This window comes from Sinocyclocheilus grahami, unplaced genomic scaffold (assembly GCF_001515645.1).
Source record: "Sinocyclocheilus grahami isolate Dianchi unplaced genomic scaffold, SAMN03320097.WGS_v1.1 scaffold465.1, whole genome shotgun sequence".
Lineage (NCBI taxonomy): Eukaryota > Metazoa > Chordata > Actinopteri > Cypriniformes > Cyprinidae > Sinocyclocheilus > Sinocyclocheilus grahami.
Window position 1 is genome coordinate 935242 of NW_015505644.1, and position 26443 is coordinate 961684.

Consider the following 26443-nt stretch of genomic DNA (forward strand, 5'->3'; position numbering starts at 1 on the left):
TAGTTGTTCTGATTTAGCAGACTTTAGGTATACCAGTTTAGTATACCAAAAGTACAATTGCAGGGTATTTTTATTAAGCACATAAATATGTAGGCTAAGAATATTTAGCACAAAATAAATGTATACGTTCTGTTATACTGAACCTCACTGACCACATCATTGATGCTTTAAATTAAAATAATTTATTTGTGGATAAAGGACCAACTTTTACGAGTTACAAGCCATAGTCCACCATAGGATGACTTCATCCGACCTACTGAATTTATTCATTTTTAAGACTTAATTGTTCCCTTATTAAAATGTTGTATCAGACCAAAAGGCTCTAGGTGAAAACTGTTCATTTCACATAACTTAGTATAGTATAGTATAGTATAGTATAGTATAGTATAGTATAGTATATATGAAATAAATTAATACCTATAACTATAAAAAAAAATTATCAATTTTTTCACATATTAAGTCTAAAATGTAAAAGCAAAAATATTATTTTTCCATACTTTTCCCCAGAAACGTTTTGTTTTGCTTTTTAAATCATGAATGTACATTTGCCTCTTAAAGGGGTCATATGACGTCAACAATACTACAGCGAGAATAAAAGTTACGCCTTTTTTCTTTGCGTGAAGATGTGGTAAGAGTTGCATAATGCCGCCCAAATAGTGACGTAGACATGTGGGGGCGTGTTAGAACGAGCTGTTTTAGGTAGGCGTGGCTGACTCTTAAAGGGGTCATATGATGCTGCTAAAAAGAACATTATTTTGTGTATTTGGTGTAATGAAATGTGTTTATGTGGTTTAAGGTTCAAAAAACACATTATTTTCCACATACTTTACATTATTGTTTCTCCTCTATGCCCCGCCTTTCTGAAACGCATCGATTTTTACAAAGCTCATCGGTCTGAAAAGCGAGGTGTGCTGTGATTGGCCAGCTATCCAGTGCGCTGTGATTGGCCGAATACCTCAAGCGTGTGACGGAAATGTTACGCCCCTTAACATACTGTTAATGCCGTGTCCGGCCGGAGCGATGATTCAAAAGCATGAAAACCCATTATAAAACATCCAGCATTTCATCTAAATTAGGCCTGCTGGACCACTAGCAAAAGCCAAATATAATACAAAATAAGCCTAGAGTAATGGTTTGAAGAAAATCAAAACAAAGCACCAGAATATTTAAGTGTAGTACTTGGATAATAATACCTACTGTAATTACGAAAATTAAAAGTTTAACATCTGGAATGTAAACTCGATCCAGTCCGGGTTTCTCGCAGCGCCGCTGGCGCGGGACAGCAGACTCCAGTCCGGGTTTCTCGCAGCGCCGCTGGCGCGGGACAGCAGACTCCAGTCCGGGTTTTCCGTCGAGCCGCTGGAGCTGTGGCGCGGTAGTAAAACAAAAGACAGTCGACCATAGCTGAACCTTCATTATTGTGGATATTATTCTGTCGGAGTTTATTGTTTTCTCATCGCATGAGCTCGATTTCCTCAGTATTGTCTACATTGTTCAGAAGACCATTCTTTGGACTGAAATGACATGAAAGGAGCCTGATACTGGACAGTGAGTAACTTATTGTGTAATGAGTTAGCCTCCTAGCTAATAGCCTGCCAGACCATATTATAGCACTGGAACGACTACACGTAAACGTTTCCGGTTTCCTACGCATTGCTTCATAAGTCTGGCAATACAGGCGATATTTCAGGTACTTTATTGTGATTTAAAAGCCCAAGTGTAACAAACTAGCATGAATGTGACGGACACGTCCATGAAGCGCACTGCCCCGGATCACATCGCCACTCATGGCCCCCAACTCAAAATATTACATTCAAAGATACAACTGACCGTCATTGAACTAAGCTAAGCGCTGTGGCACCAGCCACCTCCGCATGCTGTGCTTGAGCAGTATTGGTTTCTGTTGAGACCTGTGCTTGTGAGGTTTACAACACGTCCTCGGGGGTTTAGCAGTGTTTATTGTGGTGACTTTGTTTCTGCTTTTGTTGCTACAGTAAACCTGTGGTAAGCTGTCATTAACTAAATAAATGCCAGAACGATCTGAACAAAGATCTCAGTAAGTTAGCACTTTACTCGAGTAGAAATAGCTATTAGGACCTGTGGTATTTGAGCAGAAACGGTTATCATTGTGAAAAGAGTGCACTTAACTGTATTGAATGTGCACTTGTTGTGTACTTTAAATCGTAAAAGTAGCCTATATTAAAAAAACAAAAAAAAGTGCTTCAGATAAACGAATACATTTTCACTTAATTACAAATAACGTGCTATCAAGTGTCTGAAAACATTGCATTCAGTTTGCACGTAAATGTTTTCTTTTATTTCCAGAAGTGTATTATTTCCATTATTCGTCATTTGTGACCCTGGACCACAAAACCAGTCATTAGGGTACATTTTTTGAAATTGAGATTTAGGGCTAAACACGTTCATCTGAAAGCTGAATAAATAGGCTAAGCTTTCTGTTGATGTATGGTTTGTTAGGATAGGACAATATTTGGCTGAGATAAAACTATTTGAAAATCTGGAATCTGAGGGTGCAAAAAAATTTAAATATTGAGAAAATAGCCTTTAAAGTTGTCCAAATGAAGTCCTTAGCAATGTATGATTTGACCCGTACAATGTATTGTAGGCTATTGCTACAAATATACCCCAGCGACTTAACACTGGTTTTGTGCTCCAGGGTCACATATTATAAAATGCAGTAAAGTGCTTAATGATGACACTAACGTCACACGAGTGCAAATGTTTTATTTAGGAATGCACCGATATGAAAATTTTGGCCGATACCGATAACCGATTATTCTTTATTTTTGAAAGCCGATAACCGATATGTTGGCCGATAAATCTATATCCAAATTGTTATATACTTTTTGAGAGCCTGATTACAAAAAAGGTCTCATCATTAAAAGCCACATCCCAAACACTTCAACATAAGCAGCCAGCAGGATGCTTGATACTGAGGGATTGTTTCATTGCAGGGTTGATGTTTATGGAGCAAGCGTCCCATTTTTGCGGGAGCCGCAGAGCCTCCGTGTGGGGCCCGAGGACCATGTTCCGTCCTGGAGGAGAGACGTCGACTCGTAGGATGGGGACATCCCTGCTCTTCCACCTGTCGGTTCATGAGCGAGAGTTGGACCTCGTGTTTCTTGACCACAGCTATGCCAAACCCTGGAACGCCCACCCGGATGCCAGCAGCGCGCGGCCCACCCGCATGCTGTTCGTCACCCCGCGGCGGCAGCCGGAGCCTTCTGTGTGAGTGAAGAATAGCAGAAGGATATCTTTTACCTTGTTTGCTCTTCTAATTGACATCTGTTTTGAGTGATCTGATCACAAGTTATCAAACGAGGCAGCTGTTCACACCTGCTATCAACATCTCTATGAAAGGTTTTTTTTAAGCATAATGAAATTTTATTTTTTGGTGAGCGAGGTGTTGCACAACAGCAGTTGTTCTGAAATCATAGGGCCCTAGACATTTTAAAGCTAGTTAACTATTTATCAGTAAACGTATATAAAGTCATAATATATAATGGGTTGTGATGTTATCTGCTACAGTGATTCGGACATTTCCATCGACGTAGAGATGGTCACACCCACTCCAATGCCTCTCTATGACAATCAGAAAGCCCACAGTGTGATGAACGAGTGTGAACGTCACGTTCTGTTTGCCCGAACCATCGCTGACGGACCACCTCCTCCCGATGATTGGGAAGAACACATCAACAAGTAAGAAAAGCTGCTGACAGGTCACTACAAGATTGCAGATATATGAGAACGAGGGAGCTCATATAAAAATATAGTTTTCCTCTTACATCAGATATGTTTTGTTTGTGATTACATTTTCTTCAATCTGTTTTAGAGCTGGCTGGTCATTGGCTCAGAACAAGCTCTTCAATAAAGTATTGAAAGCACTGCATGCAGAAAGACTCAGCAGACTGGCCAATGAGGGTGTGAGTTTTCAAAACTGGGTTTAACTTGCATGCTCTGTTTTGTTCAGTTAAATGTAAGAGTTGCTGTTTATCAAAGGCTGTTTCACTGGCTGTAATAGTGGTGATCTTAGACTGCATACTTGAAGTCTTTTCAGGTCCTAAGTAGGCATGGGCCGGTATGAGATTTTGACGGTATCATAACCTTAAGCAAAATATCACGGTTTCACGGTATCACGGTATTGTTGTTACAGCTCTAAAATGTGTTATTTTTAAATGACTGGGTAAAAAAAAAAACTTTTTCCCGCTGGACAAAATATATTTTGTTTTTGAGCAACATACAGAATATTAGGAACAGTAGAATTTGTTTATTTTTCTTTGATTTGTTTCCTAAAAAGAAGAAAAATAAAGACTGACATCTTTATTTAACCTAAATCTGTAAGTAGTTATTTAATTTTAGTTATATAATTCGTATACATATCATTTAGTTATATAATTTCATATACATAATTTGATTGAATAATAACCCAATTTGAAGCAAAATCAGAATGTTCTGACTAGCTTTGGGAAATTATACTACATGCCTGAATGAAGCAAACAAACAGCAGAAGCTCTGAATGAGACGCAGATTCACTCTCTTGACAGCAGGAGGCGCTTCTGGAACACCAGATACAGCATTTGAGTCCAGAACAGAGACGAGTTGCTTGCAATAAGACAAAAAACGGGTGGTTGCCGATCGCGTAAGTTCCAGGGGAAGCTCCTTAGTTCGGCCGTCCTACACGTGACTGACCGCTCGCTCGCACCAACAGGAGGAGGAGGGTCATGTTACTCTCTACACTGCACTCAACCTGAGGGATTCCTACACTTTCAGTCTTTGAGGAGACATGAAAAACAGCGCATACCGCAGGAACGGTATAACGGAAAATATTAGCGGTTTTGAAACCGTGACATTTTCACATCGCGGTATACCTTGAAACCGGTAATCGGTCCATGCCTAGTCCAAAGATGTGTACATGATCACTTCTTACCCAAACCTGACGTGCGTAAATTATTTTTTAAACAAACGAAAAACCCAGCCCGAAAATATGAAATCCCACATCAGATCTTCCTCTCTTTTTTGAAGGTAAAATTAATTCTCTGATCCTCCTCCTTACCACTTTTGGTTTGGTCATTTACAGACAACAGAGAAAGAAAATAATTATATAATAAATAAAATAATATATTATATATAAAATAATAATTATTTTATATTTTTAATAATAAAACATTTTTTACAAATGTGGGTCTTCTCGAGACCTCTATTTGGTAAAACCACATTTATTTAAAATTGCTGAGGCCCAATCACAATATATTTTTCCGTATCATACTATATTGATGATATTTATCATGATGTTCATTAATGGGGAGGAAATGCTTTCCACTTGCTTATTAGGCATCGACAATGAATTTAAACAACTTGTTTCTTTACAATTAAACTATTTTAATTTAGGGCCCCATGAAATCTGTTTTATTTTCTTCAAGTTTTTTAGTTTTCCATTTTATTTTTCTGGATTCTGTGTTTTATGATTTATTACAAATTAATCATCAAAAGGTGTGAAATGAAATAATTCAACTTTAACAATTTAATCAATCTTTTACATTTTTATCAAATGAAAGTATAGCAATTCATTTGGATGAAAATTGCCTTGGTTGCGTGATATTCCTTAAAAATAATAATATGATTATGTTGAGAAGTACATTTTAGTATATAGTAGTAATATATTTCTGTCATAATTTCTTCAAGTTAAACCCAACTTTGACGTGATGAAGGTCTTCCAGTTTTAATTGTGTATTTGGAAACTCTAGAGATGAAGTTCATGTCCTGGTATATTGAGATGCAGATGCTGAAAACACTGTCAGTGTCACATGTTTGAGTTTGTGTGTCAGATGAATCTATGCCATTCATTCACACAGAGACCCACAGATCATGGCTGCTGTTGCCTTTATTTCTGCTGTGTGATAGACTGTTAAATGTCCAGAGCTTATCATCATTATCAATATAAATTTTATCGAGATCTCGATATGATATTGTTTATCATCCAGCCCTACTAATGTCAGTATCAGTTTAATGTCAACAACAAAAGATATGAGATCCATTGTTCCCTTTTTCAAAGTTGGTAGTCCTATTTGTTTAGCTATGCATGATTATTTTCTTAGTTTAGATTATTTGCTTGTCGCAAATTGTTTTTGTCCCTGCTGACAAAAATGAGAAACCAAATGAGAAACATGATGGTTGTTCTAATGCAAACGTTCTCTCACTCACTCTCTGTGTCTCTGCTCTTCACAGGCTTGTAATGAACCGGTCTTACGCAGGATAGCTGTGGATAAATGTGCTCGTAAGGTCCGCCATGCTCTGGCCAGCATCAACTGGGACATAAAGCTGACACATTGGCTTCACAGCACACTTGTGGAGTCTTTGAGTCTTGCTATGCTGGCGGCTTACCTTGATGTATTGCAGACACTCAAAAGCAAGGTGGGATGCTTTATTATTATATTACCACTGTTTGTGTAGAGTCCATAGCAGGAGGTTACAGAAGACTGTTTTTATTCTCTTGTGACATCTCCACATTTACCCTTTTAGGTACCATCCCTGATCGACAAGATGTTGCTGTCATCCTCTGTAAAAACAGGAGCGGCAGGGTCTGAGGCTCTTTCTCTGCTCCTTAAGCGGCCATGGGACCCTGCTGTGGGTGTGCTATCACACAACAAACCAGTATGTACTGTTGCTTTAGTTCCTCTTATCCCTATACTGTATCATATTTGATATATTAGATTTTTAAAGGGGTCATATGATGCGATTAAAATTTTCCCCTTCTCTTTGGAGTGTTACAAGCTCTTGGTGCATAAAGAAGATCTGTAAAGTTGCAAAGACTAAAGTCTCAAATCCAAAGAGATATTCTTTATAAAAGTTCAGCCACGCCTACCTAAAACGGCTCGTTCGAACACGCCCCCACATATCTACCTCAGTATGTGGGAAGATTTGCATAACGCCGACCAAATGTTCACGCGAAGAAAGAAGGCGTAACTTTTATTCTTGCTGTAGTATTGTTGCCCGCCGCCGCCGACACCATGTCGTGAAGACGCTGTGTGCTTCGTTGTGAAAGTGAAACTACTTTGTTTGGCCTTCCAAAAGAGAACACGACTAGAAATGGGTATCATCACAGTATGTTAAGGGGCGTAACATTTCCGTCACACGCTTGAGGTATTCGGCCAATCACAACGCACTGGAAAGCTGGCCAATCAGAGCACACCTCGCTTTTCAGACCGATGAGCTTTGTAAAAATCGATGCGTTTCAGAAAGGCGGGGCATAGAGGAGAAACAATAATGTACAGTGTGTGGAAAATAATGTGTTTTTTGAACCTTAAACCGCATAAACACATTTCATTACACCAAATACACACAATAATGTTCTTTTTAGCAGCATCATATGACCCCTTTAAGGCATCTAAATGATCAACACGTTCAAAGCTTTCCTAATAAAACTGTTGTATGCAATCTACTACATGCCTTTTGTCGTCCGATTAGTAGTTCATACATTTTTGGCAAATAAAAGGTATCTAGTAAAATGTGTAGTTTCTTTTAGTATAACTGTATGACTGTATAACTAAATGTCCCCTTTCAGGTTGTGGTTCATGGTGCATTGCATCATTTGTTTGCATATAAATTTGTATCAACATATGCACCAAATTGTTTGTTTGTGGTATGATTTCTATAATATAAAAGACTTTAACTGGAAATGTCTGTTTTCTGAATCTAATCTGAATATTTATGTTTATGTTTTCAGAGTAAACTTCCTGGATGCCCCCTGATCCTGATAGCTCCATCAGGACCAACAAACCCCGCCTTCTCTACCTCTCGACGAATGAGATTCTGGCAATCTCAGCTCTCCTGTCTAGGGAAGGTATGCAAAATCACAGGCAAATACAGCTGTCACAAACACTTTGATTTTGTGTTCATCATAATTTTTGATTTAGGCTTGGTTTAATTTAGATTAGCATCATTTGTAAATAAAATATTGTATTAATGTTATCATTCTTGCATTCATAGAGTGATTTTAGGTTCTGATTCAAATAAAACTGATTCAGTGTTTTGTTTTTGGTGATTCAGGTCATTCCCATTAACGCTCATGTGGGCAGTGGAGCCAACATCGGAATCACGCAGTGTTTAGAGCACATGATCGGCACAGTCAGAGGAAAAGTTATTGAGGTACAAAATAACACACAGGACTAGCTAGCCAATTACACTTTTGCTTTATAGGAAAATATATGGAACACTTTTTATTTTAAGGTGTCCTTGTTACACAGGTTACATGCGCTTACTATTATAATAACATTCAATTATGCATATTTACAAGCAGGTTAACCCTAAATCAAACCCTAATCCTAACTCTAACCGTATAGTTAAGTACACGTAGTTAATTAATTTTACTCGGTACTTAAATGTATACATACACTGTGACAAGTACACTTTAAAATAGTGTAACCAAGTATATAAATCAGCAATGTGATTTTTCTGTTGCCTATTTCTGTATTTTCTGATCTCAGGCATATGATTCTTGTGAATTGCATATATGAGGAAAATTGGCTGCATTTATTTTATGTGTAGTGTAGCTTTCAACAGCACCATTAAGAAAAATAATATATATATATATATATATATATATATATATATATTGTAGTTTCTATATATTATTAAAACACACATTTATTATTTGTCATTGTGTTTTAAATGATTCTGTTCTTGCCATAAAATGAATCATAGGTGATGACATGGCAAATAATAAATAAACCATGAGGTGTATTTAAAGATTTGTTTATTTTTTGCTGTAGGTTCACAGTCACTTTCCTCACAAGCCGATCATCTTGGTGGGCTGGAATGTGGGCTCATTGATCTCTTGTCAGGTAAGTCTCTCTTAACATTAGTTTTCTGAATTGTAGCCTATGATCAGCTGTAAAATGATGAATTTATAGATGTCTGTGTTTGCGTCCAGGTGTCCCTTATGGAGTATGTGACTGCTGTTGTGTGTTTAGGTTTCCCTCTCCAAACCGTCAATGGGCCCCGAGGGGTAAGAGGAAACAGTTCATAGTTTCTCCCTGCTTTTTGCCATGATGAGCAGCATGAAAACATTTAGCAGATACATTAGCATTGCTGGCTGAAGTATAACGTTTGTATTGTGTTTGTCAGGATGTTGATGATCCACTGTTGGACATGAAGACTCCAGTGCTGTTTGTGGTCGGTCAGAACGCTCTTCAGGGCAGTCCTGAGAACATGGAGGAGTTCAGGGAGAAGATTCAGGCTGATAACAGCATGGTAGTTGTTGGAGGGTCAGATGAAAACTTGAGGTTTGTGTCTTCAGACATTCACACGTGTGTCTAGACATTAAAGAAGGGCTGGGCAATAAATCGATAACGATAATTATCGCGATATAATTTTCCCTGATAAAACGATATGAAGAGTTTGATAAATGTTCGTTATAATGTTTATGTGCCAAAAGTGGAACTAAACCACGCGACTTATTTGAATCGCACCACACGGACCGTTTATCCGCTCGGATCACAGTTCGAACTGCTGCGCGGCACAAGCTCACTAGTGCAGACGTGTTCCAGCGCTGTGAGATCCAGCTGTGAAGCGTGAATCAGAGAAGAACACAAATGACTTAAACGATGAAACAGCGCTGACAAACAGCAGAAACACTGTGTGTAACGATAGAGTCAGCAGGCTTTTCAATCTACAAATCGTCATCATTTACCATGGATTTGCTGTAGTAACACTAACTGCATCGTGGTATTGTGTCAGAAATGTGGGTATTTGTATCGAATTTTATTACATTATTAATGTAGACATGAATTAAATGTATTAAAAGTAGTGCTGTCAATTAATCGCGATTAATCGCATCCAAAATAAAAGTTTTTGTTGACATAATGTATGAGTGTGTACTGTGTATATTATGGATACATAAATACACACACACACACACACATACAGTATATATTTAAGAAAAATATGCTATGTTTATATATTAAATATATTTATATAATAACATAAATATATAAATGAATATATGTGTAAGTATTTTCAAAATATATACTGTGTGTGTGTATTTATATATACATAATAAATAAACCGTACACATATTGTATGTAAACAAAAACTTTTATTTTGGATGCGATTAATCGTTTGACAGCACTAATAAAAAAATGTAATGGAATATAATTACAGTATTTTTCTAATTAAACTATAGCATGTGTGCATTTAGCCTATGCTAAATGTTTTTAGACTACTGTTTTTCATACAAATACCTAAAAACCATATAGTTATATTTTTACTATGGTATGCTATATGTGTGGTTTTTAACTGTTTGTCATGATTTAAATTATGCTACTATAGAAGACCAATGATTAATTAAAAGAAAAACTCAGAATAATGAAATTTCAGCATATAAAAATGAGGTTGCTACAATTTTTTACAGATGTTACTGATTATCAAATGTGCATTCCTAGGAGACAAAAAAGTAATATTTTTATTATTAATGTTATCAGGCAACACAAACCTGTTTCTTGGTTTGAAACAATATTACATGCAGAAACTAAGAAATTAATGTTTCTATTAAGATGTTTATTTTGTTAAGGAAAATTAATGGTCTGGTTTCTACAACTTTCACTTTGGAGCAAAAATCTGGCTTTAAACTTGAAAGAAATAAAGATTGACATTTATTGTGATAATTATCGTTATCGACTGATATGAAAAAAATGATCGTGATAATTGTTTTGGCCATATCGCCCAGCCCTAGTTGAAAGCGTTCGGCTTTGTTTGCAGGATCAACTCCACTAAGATGAAGACAGAAGGCCTGACGCAGACCATGGTGGATCGCTGCATTCAAGTCCGTACTTCTCACTTCTCTTCCCCACAAAATTAATAAGCATAGTATTCAAATCAGTTAAGCATGATTTCACATGTCATTCAGAGTGAAAATAAAGGCCAGAACCAGCTAAAGTCTAATTTTAGGGAAAGCTGAATTTAAACGTTCACTCTGATACGTGATCTGTCTTGTGTGTCCCCTCTGTAGTCTTTAGCCATAATCTTTTCCCCCCCTTTGTTTTCAGGATGAGATAGTTGATTTTCTGACAGGAGTTTTGACCCGTACTGAGAGCCATGGCCACGGCTCTGGTGAAACTCGAGATTTGGATGCCGAGAAGAAGAAGAAACCACGTCGTGAGCTGCCCTTTGACCTTGAGAGGTCACGACCCTCTTCACCTGCTGTGAGGGTACCTATCTCCCCATCGGGGTCAGAGGTAAGAATATTATTTGGAAAACAAATGTTGGATACACCAGGAGATATGTGTAAGCTTTGTCGGCTTTATCTTCAACTACATAAAAAACTTCTATTCGGCAAAATTTTTCCCAAATTCTATTTCATTTTTTTTCCCCGAATCCCAACTGGATTCTGTTTTAATGGTTACATTAAATTGTAATAATCAAAAAGTATGTTTAATTGAATTAATAAAGCCTTTTTTAGACTTCTCTGGATTTGATTTTAAACAAATATATTATAAACAGTGGTCAAATGAAGACATAAAACATTAACAATTTGATCTTTTAATAAGTAATCAAATAAACATCTTAAAAGTTATTTATTTTTTGGGCAAAGTGTTCCAGAACAGAGATTTACTCTTTAAATTAAAACATTGAGGAAAAAAAAAGTATTTTTCCTTAAAATAATAATAATAATAATAATGACATTTCCACATCACGGAATTCATAGGGCCCTAAAAAAACTCTAGTAACCACATATTAACAACCAATCAGAACATGTAGTTTTAGTTAATATAAAGAGGCAGTGGATCATGTGAAGTAATTCAGACATCTGCAGTAATGTTTTCCCTGCAGGATATGTCCAGTGTCTGCAGCAGTCCTACAGCCAGTCCCAAACCCAAGATGGTCGGACTTTCTCCAGCTCAGAAATCCAGTCTCATTACTGCCACACAGCTGCTGAAGACCCACATGCAGCGCTCAGGAACTGTGCTCACACACAAACAAGCACAAGGTGTGTAAACACACAGATTCAGCCCCAGAACCCCACACACAGGATGCATTTTTGTATGCGCTGTTATTTGTGGTGTTAAAGTTGTTTTTGCCTGGTGGGATACAAATGCGTGAAATATATGACTGGCAACCAATTTTATACCTAACTCATAACAAAACCAGTAGTAATGTGTTTCTTGTCCCCTGCCTTTAGCTCTATTTTTGTTTTTGAATGCAGTGTGTATCTGCATAACTGAGTCATGTTTATGCCTGATGGGCCTCTTTTAACCCTGAGCTGTTCTGCCGGTGCCTGTGCATGTTAAATGATAAGGGCTACGCAGTTTACAGTTGAAAAGCTAACGTTAACCCTCTGGGATTTGCAGTTACGTCCTCCCTGTATTGAGGAGAATCTCAAATCCCATCAAGCAGTAATGTTGCGTGTGATTCCTGTCTTTTCTATCCCCTCTACATTCCTCCTTCACTCTCTCCATCTTTGTCTTTCGTTTGCTACAGCTCAGTTCGCTGCTTTTATGAAACACAATATGCTGGTGAAGAAAAGCATTCCTCCTGGCAGCCCATCATGTCTCTTTGGTGAGTATCTATCAATCTCTTTTTCCTTCTGTCGTCCATCAGTCATCTTCAGTCAAATCCTTTCATCCTTACTTTTACTGTTTCACCAGCTTGTGTTTGCTAAAGGCACAAACAATAGTGAATGCTTATAGTAATGACTGCTTGCAAACTTACACTCTTCTTGGCAGAATGCATCTTAAATCAGTGGGAGAGGGTAAAAAAAAAAAAAAAACTCTAGACATATTTTTTTTTGTTATTTTCCCTAACAGAACAGGTGCACTGTTTGGCTTTTGACCCTTCAAAACTTTTAAAGTAGTATTTGACTGATAAATCGCATAGGCCTATTTATTTTTCTTAAACAGTGTCTATTTAAACTAAGTGCAAATATTGTATTGTATTATACAAGTATTGTTGGCAGAAGCTATTTACACTTACTCCACCCACTAATGAGTGATTGGGCTTGTCAACACTACAAAAGACGATTATCTAACAACGGCTCCAGTGGTGTAGGTGGTAAAGCGCGTACCACAGTCTTTTCCGAGTTCCAAGATTTACACTCAAAACATTATTATTGCATACTGTTTTATAACGTACTACAATACTGAGGTGCAGATAATTGCCACTATTTGCAATAAGTAGTATAAAGTGTGTAAATAGGGCTGTGCAAAAAATCTAATGATTTTCGTGCGAATTACGTCAGTAAAGCTGGTTCGGTGATTAGTAGTAAATATCCAGCACGTGCTTTCAGATGGGTCGGCATTTACTACACAGAGCCGTAGATCACTGACAAGCTTCTCAAAATCACGTTCATAATCTGCAATGAATCGGCTGCGATTTTGAACGCGATTTTGCGTAGCTTGTCAGTGATCTACGGATCTGTCTAGTAAATGCCGCTCCATCTGAAAGCACGTGCTGGAGATTTACTACTAATTGCCACTATTTGCAATAAGTAGTATAAAGTGTGTAAATAGGGCTGTGCAAAAAATCAAATGATTTTCGTGCGAATTACGTCAGTAAAGCTGGTTCTGTGATTAGTAGTAAATCTCCAGCACGTGCTTTCAGATGGGTCGGCATTTACTACACAGAGCCGTAGATCACTGACAAGCTTCTCAAAATCACGTTCATAATCTGCAATGAATTGGCTGCGATTTTGAACGCGATTTTGCGTAGCTTGTCAGTGATCTACGGATCTGTCTAGTAAATGCCGCTCCATCTGAAAGCACGTGCTGGAGATTTACTACTAATCACAGAACCAGCTTTACTGACGATTTTTTGCACAGCCCTAAGTGTAAATATAATCTATAGCTATTTGCACAAAACGCATCGCTAAAAATGCTATATGCTTCACTTAGTGCAAATAGCCACTGCCTTTTTAAACAATTGGCATTGACCAAAATGTTTTTCTGTTTGGCTCATAAGAGTCAAAAGTAGGACTTATTTTGACAGTTGAAAACCCATCTCCCATTCTCTGTCTTCATTAATGTCTTTGTTTAACAGATCTGTCTAATAATTGAAAGGTATACCCTATAGTACTTTTTCATATGTTGTCGGCATTCTCAAGTCTTTGAATATCTAATAAACAGTAGCAAGCTTCTGCAAAGCCAGCTGTTAGATCTTCTAGTGTGCATTGTAACCTGCATTAAATATGTGTGATGGTCCATCCATGCAAAGGATCCTTTGTGAATTAGATGCGGACAGGAGAGTTCAAATGTCACTGGACATGCACATGCAAGCAACATTAAATTCTTGGTCTCAATCTATGCTGCACTTACGTAGTTTGCCACTGTGTGCTGTATGTAAAATGTCACCTGGCTAGTGCACACGGATTAACCAGATTTCCGAGTACATTGCTGGTTACAGTGTTTACTTCAGTGGGTTTTTATTCAGGTTTTTAACAACTTTTGTACTTGTTAAATACGTATACTATTAATAGAAAATTCTCAAATTTTTTCAAATTAATCTGTATGAACTATCTCAGCAAATGTTATGTAAAAAAATATGAATTTAATTGTAGAAATCATGCATGTGCAAACTTAAATCTTTAAATTAAATATTGCGATATTGGCTTTATATCGGCCATTGGCCACCCTGCTTTCTAAGATATCAGCATCAGCCAACAAAAAGTTTATATCAGCTGAACACTTTTATGTATCAGCTATTGTTTAAGTTTTTATATTTGGTTTAAATGCAATTTCCAAAATTAAGTTCAATTCCACTTCTCTCCACTTATTTATTTAGTGGGACAATAACTATGATGTACCAAAATGAAATTTCTTGGTCAAAACATAAAATGTTAGATACTAGACATTAAACATGGATCATTTCACACAAACGTTGTTTCTCCAAATCCTTTTATCAGATTTGAAGTTTTTACTACTTTGCAAGACGCTCGTCAAAAGTACAAAAGAAGTACAGTACACTTTAATTCTGATTCACTTCTGCAAATAAGGCCAGATAATTTTCATACTAAAATTGTGAACTTAATGGTCCATATGAACTATGCACCCCTGTTGTTAAAGCTGCAGTCCGTAAGCTTTGCCTCTTTGTCGCCATCTCTGTTTGAAAACCTGGAATTGCAGCTGAGTGCGGAATTATCTAGTTTGCGTGGGTTGTGAGTCGGCACGGCTCCAGCGCAGATGAATCTAATGTTCTGAGGAGTATGTGTGTGTGGCAGTCAGTCACTGCAACGGTGTGAATATTTACTGTACTTCGCAATCACAGATTCTAGCCTATGTCTTGGAATATGACCCAAATAAGAATTTTCACCGTATATTGCCATCTGAACAAGTAACAAGTCTGCCACGTTTGTTCTGACCAACTGAGGAAAAAAGCATTACAATAAATCACGCTACCAATGGTGATTAAATCTAAAGATTGGTTAGCTCATATCACATCAAACCGTTCAAATTATTATTATTGTTATACGCAGCAGCATGCTCGAATTTCCCGCGAAAACCTACCCGTACCACTCAAATTAGAAAACATTATTATAAGCTAACCATTGTGAATCGGGCTAAAGTAAGGCGATAGTTTTGAACACTGGCTGGTTATGTACTTCCTCAAATATTGATTTTGGATCATTTTTAACCAAAAAAAAGTGCCGGACTGCAGCTTTAAGCAATCTTGAGTGCATTTCCATGTTTTGCACTGGAGTTCAGAAAGCATCTTTCACACAAACCAAACACTGATGTTGAAATGACTTTGGGTCTGAATGCATCGAAAGCATCTTAATCTGTACCCACAGACCTCTGCGGTATTTCATATTGCCTGTATTGGCACCTTCTGAACCCTCAGTGAGCTTGAGACTGTTGATGCTTAACCCTTCAGCATTTTTTGTTTCAGTGCCGTTGCCCAGTGAGCAGGTGGAGGGTTTGGACCGAGACGATCTGAGGCTCCACCTCAAGAGAAGACAGACTCCTAGTCCCACTCCCACCAAAGCCTCCAAAAGAGCCAAGATCAAAGTCACCATCATCTCCCACGGAGACACGGCGGGAAGCACGGCTGGATCCACTTCTCAGGACGGTAATGAAAACACAGGCCTCATTCAGCCCACTGAGCCACTGGTTAAACTATATGAGGTGTATTGATGCATTTGGGCAGAATGAGAAAATGTTGTGCAGTTTTCAGTCAGATTGATGACTTTATAGTTCACCCTTTTTTACATTTATTTTCTTCAAAATATCTTCTTGTGTTCAACAGAAGAAAGAAATTCATACAGGTTTGGTGCAACTTGAGGGAGAGTAAATGTTGACAATTTTCGTTTTTAGGTGAACTATGCGTTTCAGGCCTGTTGTTAAGCCATTGCTTTAATTATTTTTGCTTGTATAAGCAAGGCTTAGACATCAGATCCACACAACATACACTACATGTTATCTCCTTTATGAGGTCCCTTGTTTTGTTACTTTACTCTCTGTGTTATAACAAAACATTTATTTCAGTGGAAACAAGTCCAAACCTCCCAATTTCATCATTTTGTTATTTATTTAGAAATTTTATGCACTAGACAAAATAATTCTAATGTCACAAATAATATTCTCAAGGTTTACTGGGTTTTATATGATTCTTTGATTATTTTGTAGTGTAGGTTTGGTGAAGTGTACTAAAAACAAACATTTTTCACAGTCTTCCAAATTGACCCACAACCTAATCAGTGTGTACATAAAGAAATTAAGTCATTCATCAACTCATTCATCACGCGAGTCAAGTTTTGAGAGTTGTACTGACAAACTACTACTTCTCACCTGATTCCCAATGGTTTTAGAGGACAATTACTCCTAGTTGTCCCATGTAATTTCAAAGAGTAGTACAATGGCTAACGCAACAAGTATATACGGCTTGCACGCGTACACAAGTGCAATCAGCAGAGGCTCGCGATGCAGAGCCAGGCATAAGTATAATCAAGGCGGTCACAGACCGGACACCGGACGAGAAGCACATCTCACCTAGGACATCTCGCAGGCATCCCACACCAGACGCGTCACATTCAGTTAAAAAAAGACAGCAGTCCAAAACAGTGCGTCTAATCACCAAACAGGCAAAAGTTCACTTCAAGAATCTATACTTGCGTAGAACGTAAAATTTGGAAAAGGTATCTCATACTGTCTTGCTGCCTCAAGGTGTTTACATTTGTATTGGTATTTTTTGTGCAGTGGGTTTGTCAGGAAAGCCCCTTGGACTGACAGTGGGCCAGACGGTATCAGGGGCCAAAGAGCTGTCGGAGCTTCTCAGTGCACAAAGGTACCTTTATCTTTTCACACCAGACTGTACAAGAGAAACAAAGACACTCTCATGCTCTTTACACCAACACAAATATACGAAAATGTAGTTGAAATTAAATGCATACAAAATGGAATGAAAATGCAGATTCCTTCTGACAATAGTTGGCACTTACAGAAAAGCAGAAATACCCAGGTTACTCGGGTACACAAAGTGATTCTCTTAAAATAGGATTTACATGCTTTTAACAGCTGTTCAGATTTTTGTATTTGTGTCGGTCTGAACAGTGCATTAACAGCAGTTCACTCAAATTAAAATGCTTCTCACCAAATTTTCCCACGGAACATTCATGATGGTGTGAACAGGATTTGAATCTTAAGGAAATGACCAGTGCTGTTTGTATTCTTGTGTAACGATGATCTTGCTACATCGCCTAATTGTTGATTTTTTTTTTTGATAGCTGTTGTGACATTTGTGTGATTTATGCGATGTCATGCCATATGTGACCCTGGAGCACAAAAGCAGTCATAAGTAGCACAGGTATATTTGTCGCAATAGCCAACAATACATTGTATGGGTCAAAATGATAAATGTTTTCTTTTATGCCAAAAATCATTAGGATATTAAGGAAAGATCATGTGCCATGAAGATATTTTGTAAATTTCCTACCGTAAATATATCAACACTTAATTTTTAATTAGTAATATGCATTGCTAAGAACTTCGTTTGGACAACTTTAAAGGCAATTTTCTCAGTATTTTGACCCCAAAAAATGACCCTTATGACTGGTTTTGTGGTCCAGGGTGGTCCAAAAATGTTCCAGCACTTAACTCCATTACCCTGCATCTGCACTGTATTTTGTAAGTTTCCACTTATACATACAACTCATGTATAAACTTTTAGGAAAAAAAAAATGGTCTTGCTCTTAGGTCAGGTTTGGCAGACGTGCCTGGAGCTTTGTGTTCCAGTGAAGGGCCGTTTCACAGCCTGCAGGGGAGCGTGATGTCCGGTTCTTCCTCTCCTGTCCAGGCTCAGGCCCCTGCCACTGCACAAGGTGCCACCACCATTACATTCTGCCAACAGGGTCATCTGTAAGCTCTTTGCTTCTATTAGTGTTCATTTCGTTTATGAAAATTATGATAAATATAGGTTCGTTGATTACTTAGACGAGACAACAGCGATATCATTAAACACTCCGACTATATCAACATGCAGTATTGTTGATGGGAAAAAAGACGAGACCAACTTAATTTACAAAAACAAAAAACAAGCCTCTCGAGTTTTATTGCTTGGGGTTGCCAGATGTCAGGTAACAAAAACAATAAAAACTAATGATGGATTATTAATACATAGTTGTTTGGTCAAATGCAATACAAAGTGTTGGACTGTATACGGTATGCTAATATTTAGTATTTTTATGCAGCAAGAAGAATTGATCTTGTTGAGGAGATTTAAGACAACAATTTGATTGACAATGTAAACTAAAGGGTATTTAGATGGACAGCATTATTATAGCATGTTTAATAGTGATAGTATCCTGTATGTAGTATATAACCGTATGCAGTATAGTGTTATTCGATCAATATAGGTGGAGCTAAAACTGAAAAAGTATGAACAGGATGGCCTGTTTCGCTCTTTCATAGGAGTCAGGAGTCAAACTATGAAATGCCTCTAAAAGAAGACAAACAAAAATGTTAGTTTCTGCTGTTCTAGTTAATTGTACTTTTGACTATAGGCGGTGAATTAAAAAAACAAATTCTGATTTGATCACCTGTGTTGCTCCTATGAGTTGCATTCACCCGCTTCATATATAAAAACATTAATTTATTCATTACTTGTTCATGGTAAATGTGCTTTATCACATTACAAGTTGTTGCTGCTGAGGTAGACACTTTCTCTGTTGTCTCTTTGCTATGTCTGTAGAAATGGTCGTTCATTCTTAATTTGGGTATGGCACAGACATGTTACAGGTAATAATATAATCAAAAAGAATCGTGGCAACAAATGATGTAAGTCAGTTTAATAAGTTGAACCAACTTTCACAGCCAATTTGATTCAACTTAACTCATGTTTAACCGTTGCTTCTTGTCATTGTTGGCGTAGGCTACTTTTTTCAATGAAGTTGAAATTAATTTGATTTTTGTTACAAATTGTTCATTCATTTATTTTTAACACCGCACCCCCATTTTTTTCCGTGGGCTACACTGCAGGGGGTGCACCTTTTTTGTTTGTTTTAAGATATTTCATAGTATGAGATCCCTGTAATGTGTGTATGTGAGTGAGGTCCTGCATGCCTCCACAGGTATAATAATACAATACCTTTTTTTTTCCCCCAAACAGCTTATAAATCATGATGCTTTTTGAAAATGTAAAGAACTGCAGGAAGTTAGTAGGGTTGTGTTTAGGGGTAGGGTTATTGAATAGAATATACTGTTTGTACAGTATAAAATTCTACCTGGTTTCACAGACAGGGCTTAGACTAAAACTAGGATTAGGCCATAGTTCAATTAGGATATTTAAGTCATTTTTATAAACGTGCCTTAGAAAAAAACATTACTGGTGTGCATCTTAAAGGGGTCATATGATGTTGCTAAAAAGAACATTATTTTGTGTATTTGGTGTAATGAAATGTGTTTATGCGGTTTAAGGTTAAAAAAACACAATATTTTCCACATACTGTACATTATTGTTTCTCCTCTATGCCCCGCCTTTCTGAAACGCGTCGATTTTTACAAAGCTCATCGGTCTGAAAAGCGAGGTGTGCTGTGGGCGTAGGCTACTTTTTTCAATGAAGTTGAAATTAATTTGATTTTTGTTACAAATTGTTCATTCATTTATTTTTAACACCGCACCCCAATTTTTTTCCGTGGGCTACACTGCAGGGGGTGCACCTTTTTTGTTTGTTTTAAGATATTTCATAGTATGAGATCCCTGTAATGTGTGTATGTGAGTGAGGTCCTGCATGCCTCCACAGGTATAATAATACAATACCTTTTTTTTTCCCCCAAACAGCTTATAAATCATGATGTTTTTTGAAAATGTAAAGAACTGCAGGAAGTTAGTAGGGTTGTGTTTAGGGGTAGGGTTATTGAATAGAATATACTGTTATAAAACTCTACCTGGTTTCACAGACAGGGCTTAGACTAAACTAGGATTAGGCCATAGTTCAATTAGGATATTTAAGTCATTTTTATAAACGTGCCTTAGAAAAAAACATTACTGGTGTGCATCTTAAAGTGGTCATATGATGCTGCTAAAAAGAACATTATTTTGTGTATTTGGTGTAATGAAATGTGTTTATGCGGTTTAAGGTTAAAAAAACACATTATTTTCCACACACTGTACATTATTGTTTCTCCTCTATGCTCCGCCTTTCTGAAACGCGTCGATTTTTACAAAGCTCATCGGTCTGAAAAGCGAGGTGTGCTGTGATTGGCCAGCTATCCAGTGCGTTGTGATTGGCCGAATACCTCAAGCGTGTGACGGAAATGTTACGCCCCTTACTATACTTTTATTTTTGGGCGGGCCTGGGCAGAAGTGAGCGGGGCACTAGGCTAACTAAAGGACAGTCCTGTGGTTCAGCGCAAATCCGGGCCCCCAACCGCAAACTCAAGGGGGTTATACATGCAATATTGTAAATATTTCTTTTAAACCAGGAAGGTGAGCCAATGAGATCACACAAGCAACGTGCAAACTTTGCGCAAGCGTTATGCGGTGAACCTCTTAATCTTAGTCGATTCTCTAGAAAGTGAAAGTAAAAACTGACGGCGCTTCAGCTATCATTACCGGCACGTATTCTCTCAGACAAGCTCCCTTAATATTTCTCTTGTGGCCCGAACATAGGCTAGTGGGAAAAAATAAATAAATAGAGAAGAAATGTAGGCTATTTCGTGTTAAACAGGGTTTTTTTTCTTTTTAAAAAAGTCGGTGCTTGAAATAAAGTTTTTTCCTTGATGACTGCAGTGTTAATAATTTTAATTATTATAGGCTAGGCCTAATTCATTGTATAATAAACCTGTTTTGAAAGACCTTTTAAAAAACATTTTCAATGAGGAGTAAGCTAGCCTAATCTTTATTATCCCCACAGCGCGTCAGTTATGCGGCGATGCGCTATGAAATTATTGCGGGGCAAATTAACTGTAGCCTAATATTAATTTAATAATAAAAGTAACTTAATACTAATAGGCCTAATAGGCTAATAAGAAGAATGTAACAGGCCTATGTTAATTAAAAATGCCAAATTAGATATAACTAAAGTGTATACAATTATTTTATTCAGAAATGTCATGTTTGTGATTTTTTATTTATTTTTTATGTTAATTCGTTATTTAAATTAATAGGCCTACTAATTAGGAAACAGGTGCAGTTAATCGCCGGCGTCAGTCACAAAAATTATATAATAAAATAATAAATAGTGAGGAAGACTGGCAACAGACACCGCACACCAAACGACTTTGAATACGACTGAAAACACTGACTGCGCTCAAATGACATTCATAATCGGCCTGACAGATAGGGCTGTTCATTCCGAAACTTTTGGAATCGAATCCGATAACGATTCCTGGTTCTGGAATCGATTCCTCAGTTGTTTTCGATTCTTGTTTTTTTAGATTGAAGGAACCTAAGCTCACCATGATGACTGCAGGATAGGTCAGAATGTATCCTTCTCATAATATGAAGCTTTATTTGTATAAATAAAAATTACCATACGTAAATTGTAATTTTGTCTGCTTTGCATTGAAATTAGTCATAGCCCAAGACATGAAGTGTCTAAAATAAATGTGCACAGTTCAGCTGAACTGTATGCTTTGCACAATATTAACAAACTGTACACGGAAACAAAATAACCAGAACATTAATAACCGATAGAGCTCGTGGTTTATCTGTCAGTCAGATGCGCTCTCGGCCACTGATCTATGCTCGGGACGTTTTCTTTTATAATTATCATTGGCTGATAGAAATAGTATATTAGATGGAAATAAGATCAAGACCCTTGATCTGTTCTGTCGTGCTGCGCTCAAAATTGTGGACAAGCCACTGAAGCCCGGTGCACCGTGAATACCCCCATCTCCTAAACTATCTGTCCGAATCAGGAAACTAATCCCACCTCGAAGCCCTTTTAGCGAGCATGAGGGAGGCGGATGTGCTTCTCACACGGAAGGCCGCATCCTAAAACTCAGATGATCAGGGGCCTGCCGACTCGTTTTCTTTCCGTTTATTTTCGTGCATTTAAATGTGTGCAGCCTTCTGTTTGAGAGACACCCAGATGAGCTTTGTTGAACTGAAAGGCTCTGAATTGGCGAACACTGTCAATCAAACTCATCAACTCATCACATTTGATTTATTTGAGTTTGTTATAATAGTTCTCTAATTGTGTTAAAATAGATTAAACAATAATAATTTAACACATATTATATGTGTATAATACACTGGGGGGCCTTTCGTCAGAGTGGGCGGCCTTTGCCCCTGGTGGCACTGATATATTTTAAGCTCGTTCAGTGCAAGTTTCTTTCAGTTGAAACAGCTTTAGTCTGGGACTAGGTTTAAGCCTTGTCTGTGAAACCGGGGGATTATGTCTATAGAACGTCCCAGTAAAACAGAAATGTGTGTGTGTAATGTTACTGTGTGTGTGTGTTGTGTGCAGGACTGAAAGCTCCCACCACTATCACGGTGACGTTGCGCGGGCAGCCCAGCAGAGTTCCCGCTTTCAGCCACACAGGGGCGCTCCAGACCACCAGGTGTGTGACCCGCCTACACACACCGACACACACACATACACGGCACACACACACCTGACACACACACACACACACATACACGGCACACACACACAAACACCGGCACACATACACACACCGACACACACACCTGACACACACACACACACGCACCGACACACACAGACACCGACACACAGACACACACACACATACACGGCACACACACACAAACACACCGGCACACACACACACACACACACCTGACACGCACCGACACACACACACACACACACACACACACACACACACACACCACACACACACACACACCCACACACACACACATACATCGACTCTCTCCACCGCTGAACTCCATCATCATCCCAGCACACACTCCTCTCCACAGCTGACCCACCGACACACACACACACTGAGTTTCTGAGTAGCAGAGCCAAACAGAACAGCAGGTCGCTTCACCGTGGCTTTAGGCCTCTCTCTGCTTTGACTCACGCTCGACAAATTAGAGGAGCTCATCAAAGTCATTTAGGATTTTCATTAACATTGATTAGTCCGTTTAGGGGAGTTTTATCCTTTTTTTTCTCTCTGTCAGATGATGTTTACTCGCTCTGCAGTGTGTCGTCGGAGCGGTTGCTGTAGTAACCGTCTCATTGAGCATGCAGAGAGATGAGGTGTAATTATTTGCTTAATCACTCTGAAGTGAATTATATGCTTGTCATTTTTGTTTTGGATCAGCTTAGGTATTCGTAATTCTTTGGCTCATTTAAGAATGCTTGTGAGTCATAAAAATACTACGACTGCACTGACCACAGTGTAACTTTAGTTCAGTAAACTATGTAGAGATGTATTTGAGTGGTTTTACAGGAACAAGAGTCACCGCTGAATGGGTTAAATGAATGAATGTCATATTATCAAAATGTGTTACTAAATTCACATCACTATAATGTTTCCTCGTGGTTTACTGTTGAGGGTTTATTTGTAATTCTCTTTAATTTCACAATTATTGTTATATGGGTCACCTGATGTGATTCTCTCATTAATATGTATTATTATTATTATAATTATTATTACAATTCATATAATATATTGTGTTATTTTAATTACGTTATAAGAATTTATCTCAAATATATTACTGGCTTCAGAATTTTTGGTTCCAGTAATATATAATACTTTAAAACTGACAATACATCAAAAATGACACATTTATACACACAATTATGTTTATTAATTTATATAAATATATTTCAATTTATATGCAACACATTTAGGCTACATGGCTTTCTATAACAAATAAATGCAAAAAATAAAAGATAAAATAAAGTCAAACGTAAGTGGGTCTATATGTAAAAAAATAAATAATATAAAATCTGTTGTCTTTATAAGAAATATGATCACTATGAGTACTGTATTATATAGTTATGGTCATGTGATCAATCAATATTTTATCTTGCAGTGACCAGAAACTCTGAAATGGGCTTCATTCACACTTCCAATGAGCATCCAAAGATGAAGCCAGAGGAATCAAACCGGGGTTGAAGACTAAAAAGACTGCTGATTTGCCTTACAACCTGCAAGAGCGCCATCTATAGACACTTTCTTGCTCACATGGACTGAAAACTTGACTTAATCATTTGTCTATTTTTTATTATTTCCCTTATTCTGTTACACTCTGGCTGTACAACACAATGGGAAATTTTCCTATTGTATTTAGTATTATTATTATTATTATTTGTCCCCCCCCCCCATTTTAATATATTTTTCCACACACCAATTCTTTATGTGAACAGACTGTATTCTTAACACCCCATTCATAAGGAAGTCGTGGCCTAATGGTTAGAGAGTCGGACTCATAACCCAAAGGTTGTGGGTTCGAGTCTCGTACCGGCAGGGATTGTAGGTGGGAGTGAATGTACAGCGCTCTCTCCCACCTTCAATACCACGACAGTGGTGCCCGTGAGCAAGGCACCGAACCCCCAACTGCTCCCCGGGTGCCGCAGCATAAATGGCTGCCCACTGCTCCGGGTGTGTGTTCACGGTTTGTGTGTGTTCACTGCTGTGTGTGTGCACTTTGGATGGGTAAATAATTCAGAGCACTAATTCCGAGTATGGGTCACCATACTTGGCCACGTCACTTCACTTTTCACTTTTATATAAAATTTTAGATTTGTTTGCTTTGCACAGAAGCCCAGCAGAGCCTGTGCTTTATTTCCTCACAACCATAAAGAGCCTGAGAGAAATGGATCATTAAACTGTCAAAATACTGGTAATAAATTCAAGACGTTTAGAAGACGACATGAGAGCTTTTTAATTGATTTTTTTGCACGTTTTGAATGTCGTGCATCAATGCATCGATCTTTCCTCACCACATCAGGATGTAGCTGTCCTTCAAATAACCGTTATGATTATGCCAATGTGCAGAGACGTGCACAGACGTTTTGAGGGGCAGGGGCTCAAGTGGAAAAAGGGCACTTCTCATATTTATTTAAATTTTTTTCTAAACAAAACGTTAAATCTATTAACACAGCTCTGACTCACCAATTCATTTGAATTCTCTCACACTCACCCAATTGCTTCATGTTGTTTCATTTTTCAACAGCTCTAACGGAAAGGACATTTCCAAAATAGCCTCAATACAGTTTGCCTGGAGGGCTCAGGAGGACATTCCTGGATGATCAGGACACACAACTCTTCTGAGAATAATAAATCCAGGTTGACATCCAGGTGTGATCCTTTTCAGATTATTTCCAGGATTGTGTACATCAAAATTGATTATACTCTCGAAAGAATTTCCAGTGAAGGATTTGCATAATGAAATTTGTTGTGCAACACAAAGATGGTTTTAATCTCAGCAAGTTCGGAGACTAACACAGCTTTCTAGACATGAGGTTTCCACCTGAAGGATAAAGATGAAACTTAAGTCAATAAAAGCTTGAGGTGCAAATGCTTGACGCATAGTGGATTTGCATGAGAAACGTAAAAACCTTTCAGAACAGAAATACAAATAATTCCCTTGCTTTAACCTCTGATTCATATCAAACAGGATATACACGCTTGACTACAATCACAAAACATAACTGTTTATGTCAAGTTGGGTTATTGTCCAAACATTGACTCAAAATGGGAAGTCACAGAAAGCACTAATTGTTTACAATCAATGTGTCTTTCCACATCTTAGAAGTCAGACACTTCTATGACGCATTGAAATCGTGATGAAATGTTTTCAAGACTTTGGTTTCACATTATGACCACTATCTCCCCAGAATTCAAGCCGTTCAGTTGTTTCAATATCAACAATCAGGACAGACACTCAAACAGTTACGATTAACAGGTTTCCTTATTCTTTATTCTACTAACTGAAAATGTTCACCACTCTAATGGCTCTGGAAAAATGTCATTAAAAAAAAAAAAATATATATATATATATATATTAGTGCTGT

The 26443-nt window shown here is 37.7% G+C and overlaps 1 protein-coding gene across 3 annotated transcripts; it reads left to right on the forward strand.

Moving 5' to 3' along the window:
* The first annotated feature begins 1342 nt into the window (after window positions 1–1342).
* LOC107553157 (KAT8 regulatory NSL complex subunit 3-like) lies at window positions 1343–24786 on the forward strand. 3 transcript variants are annotated; one of them, XM_016235285.1, is made up of 20 exons: window positions 1343–1690; window positions 2976–3249; window positions 3550–3720; window positions 3854–3944; window positions 6247–6432; window positions 6541–6672; window positions 7745–7861; window positions 8068–8166; window positions 8790–8861; window positions 8951–9025; window positions 9145–9302; window positions 10777–10840; window positions 11064–11252; window positions 11848–12004; window positions 12496–12573; window positions 15895–16074; window positions 17202–17289; window positions 18198–18322; window positions 22913–23006; window positions 24460–24785. In XM_016235285.1, exons 2-20 carry the CDS (start codon window positions 2981–2983, stop codon window positions 24473–24475), a joined length of 2361 nt encoding a protein of 786 aa, XP_016090771.1. In that variant the 5' UTR covers window positions 1343–1690; window positions 2976–2980; the 3' UTR covers window positions 24476–24785. The 3 variants fall into 3 exon arrangements, with proteins under 3 accessions (XP_016090771.1, XP_016090770.1, XP_016090772.1); XM_016235284.1 differs by having other exon boundaries at window positions 1343–1548; XM_016235286.1 differs by lacking the exon at window positions 12496–12573 and having other exon boundaries at window positions 1343–1548; window positions 24460–24786.
* Window positions 24787–26443: the final 1657 nt, after the last annotated feature.

Bases quoted from the DNA above. Each gene is read 5' to 3' on its own strand.
- LOC107553157 (XM_016235285.1), top strand. From the start codon at position 2,981: ATGTTTATGGAGCAAGCGTCCCATTTTTGCGGGAGCCGCAGAGCCTCC. The intron at 3,250-3,549 runs GTGAGTGAAGAA...TATCTGCTACAG, and splicing joins CGGCAGCCGGAGCCTTCTGT to TGATTCGGACATTTCCATCG. The intron at 17,290-18,197 runs GTACCTTTATCT...TCTTGCTCTTAG, and splicing joins GAGCTTCTCAGTGCACAAAG to GTCAGGTTTGGCAGACGTGC.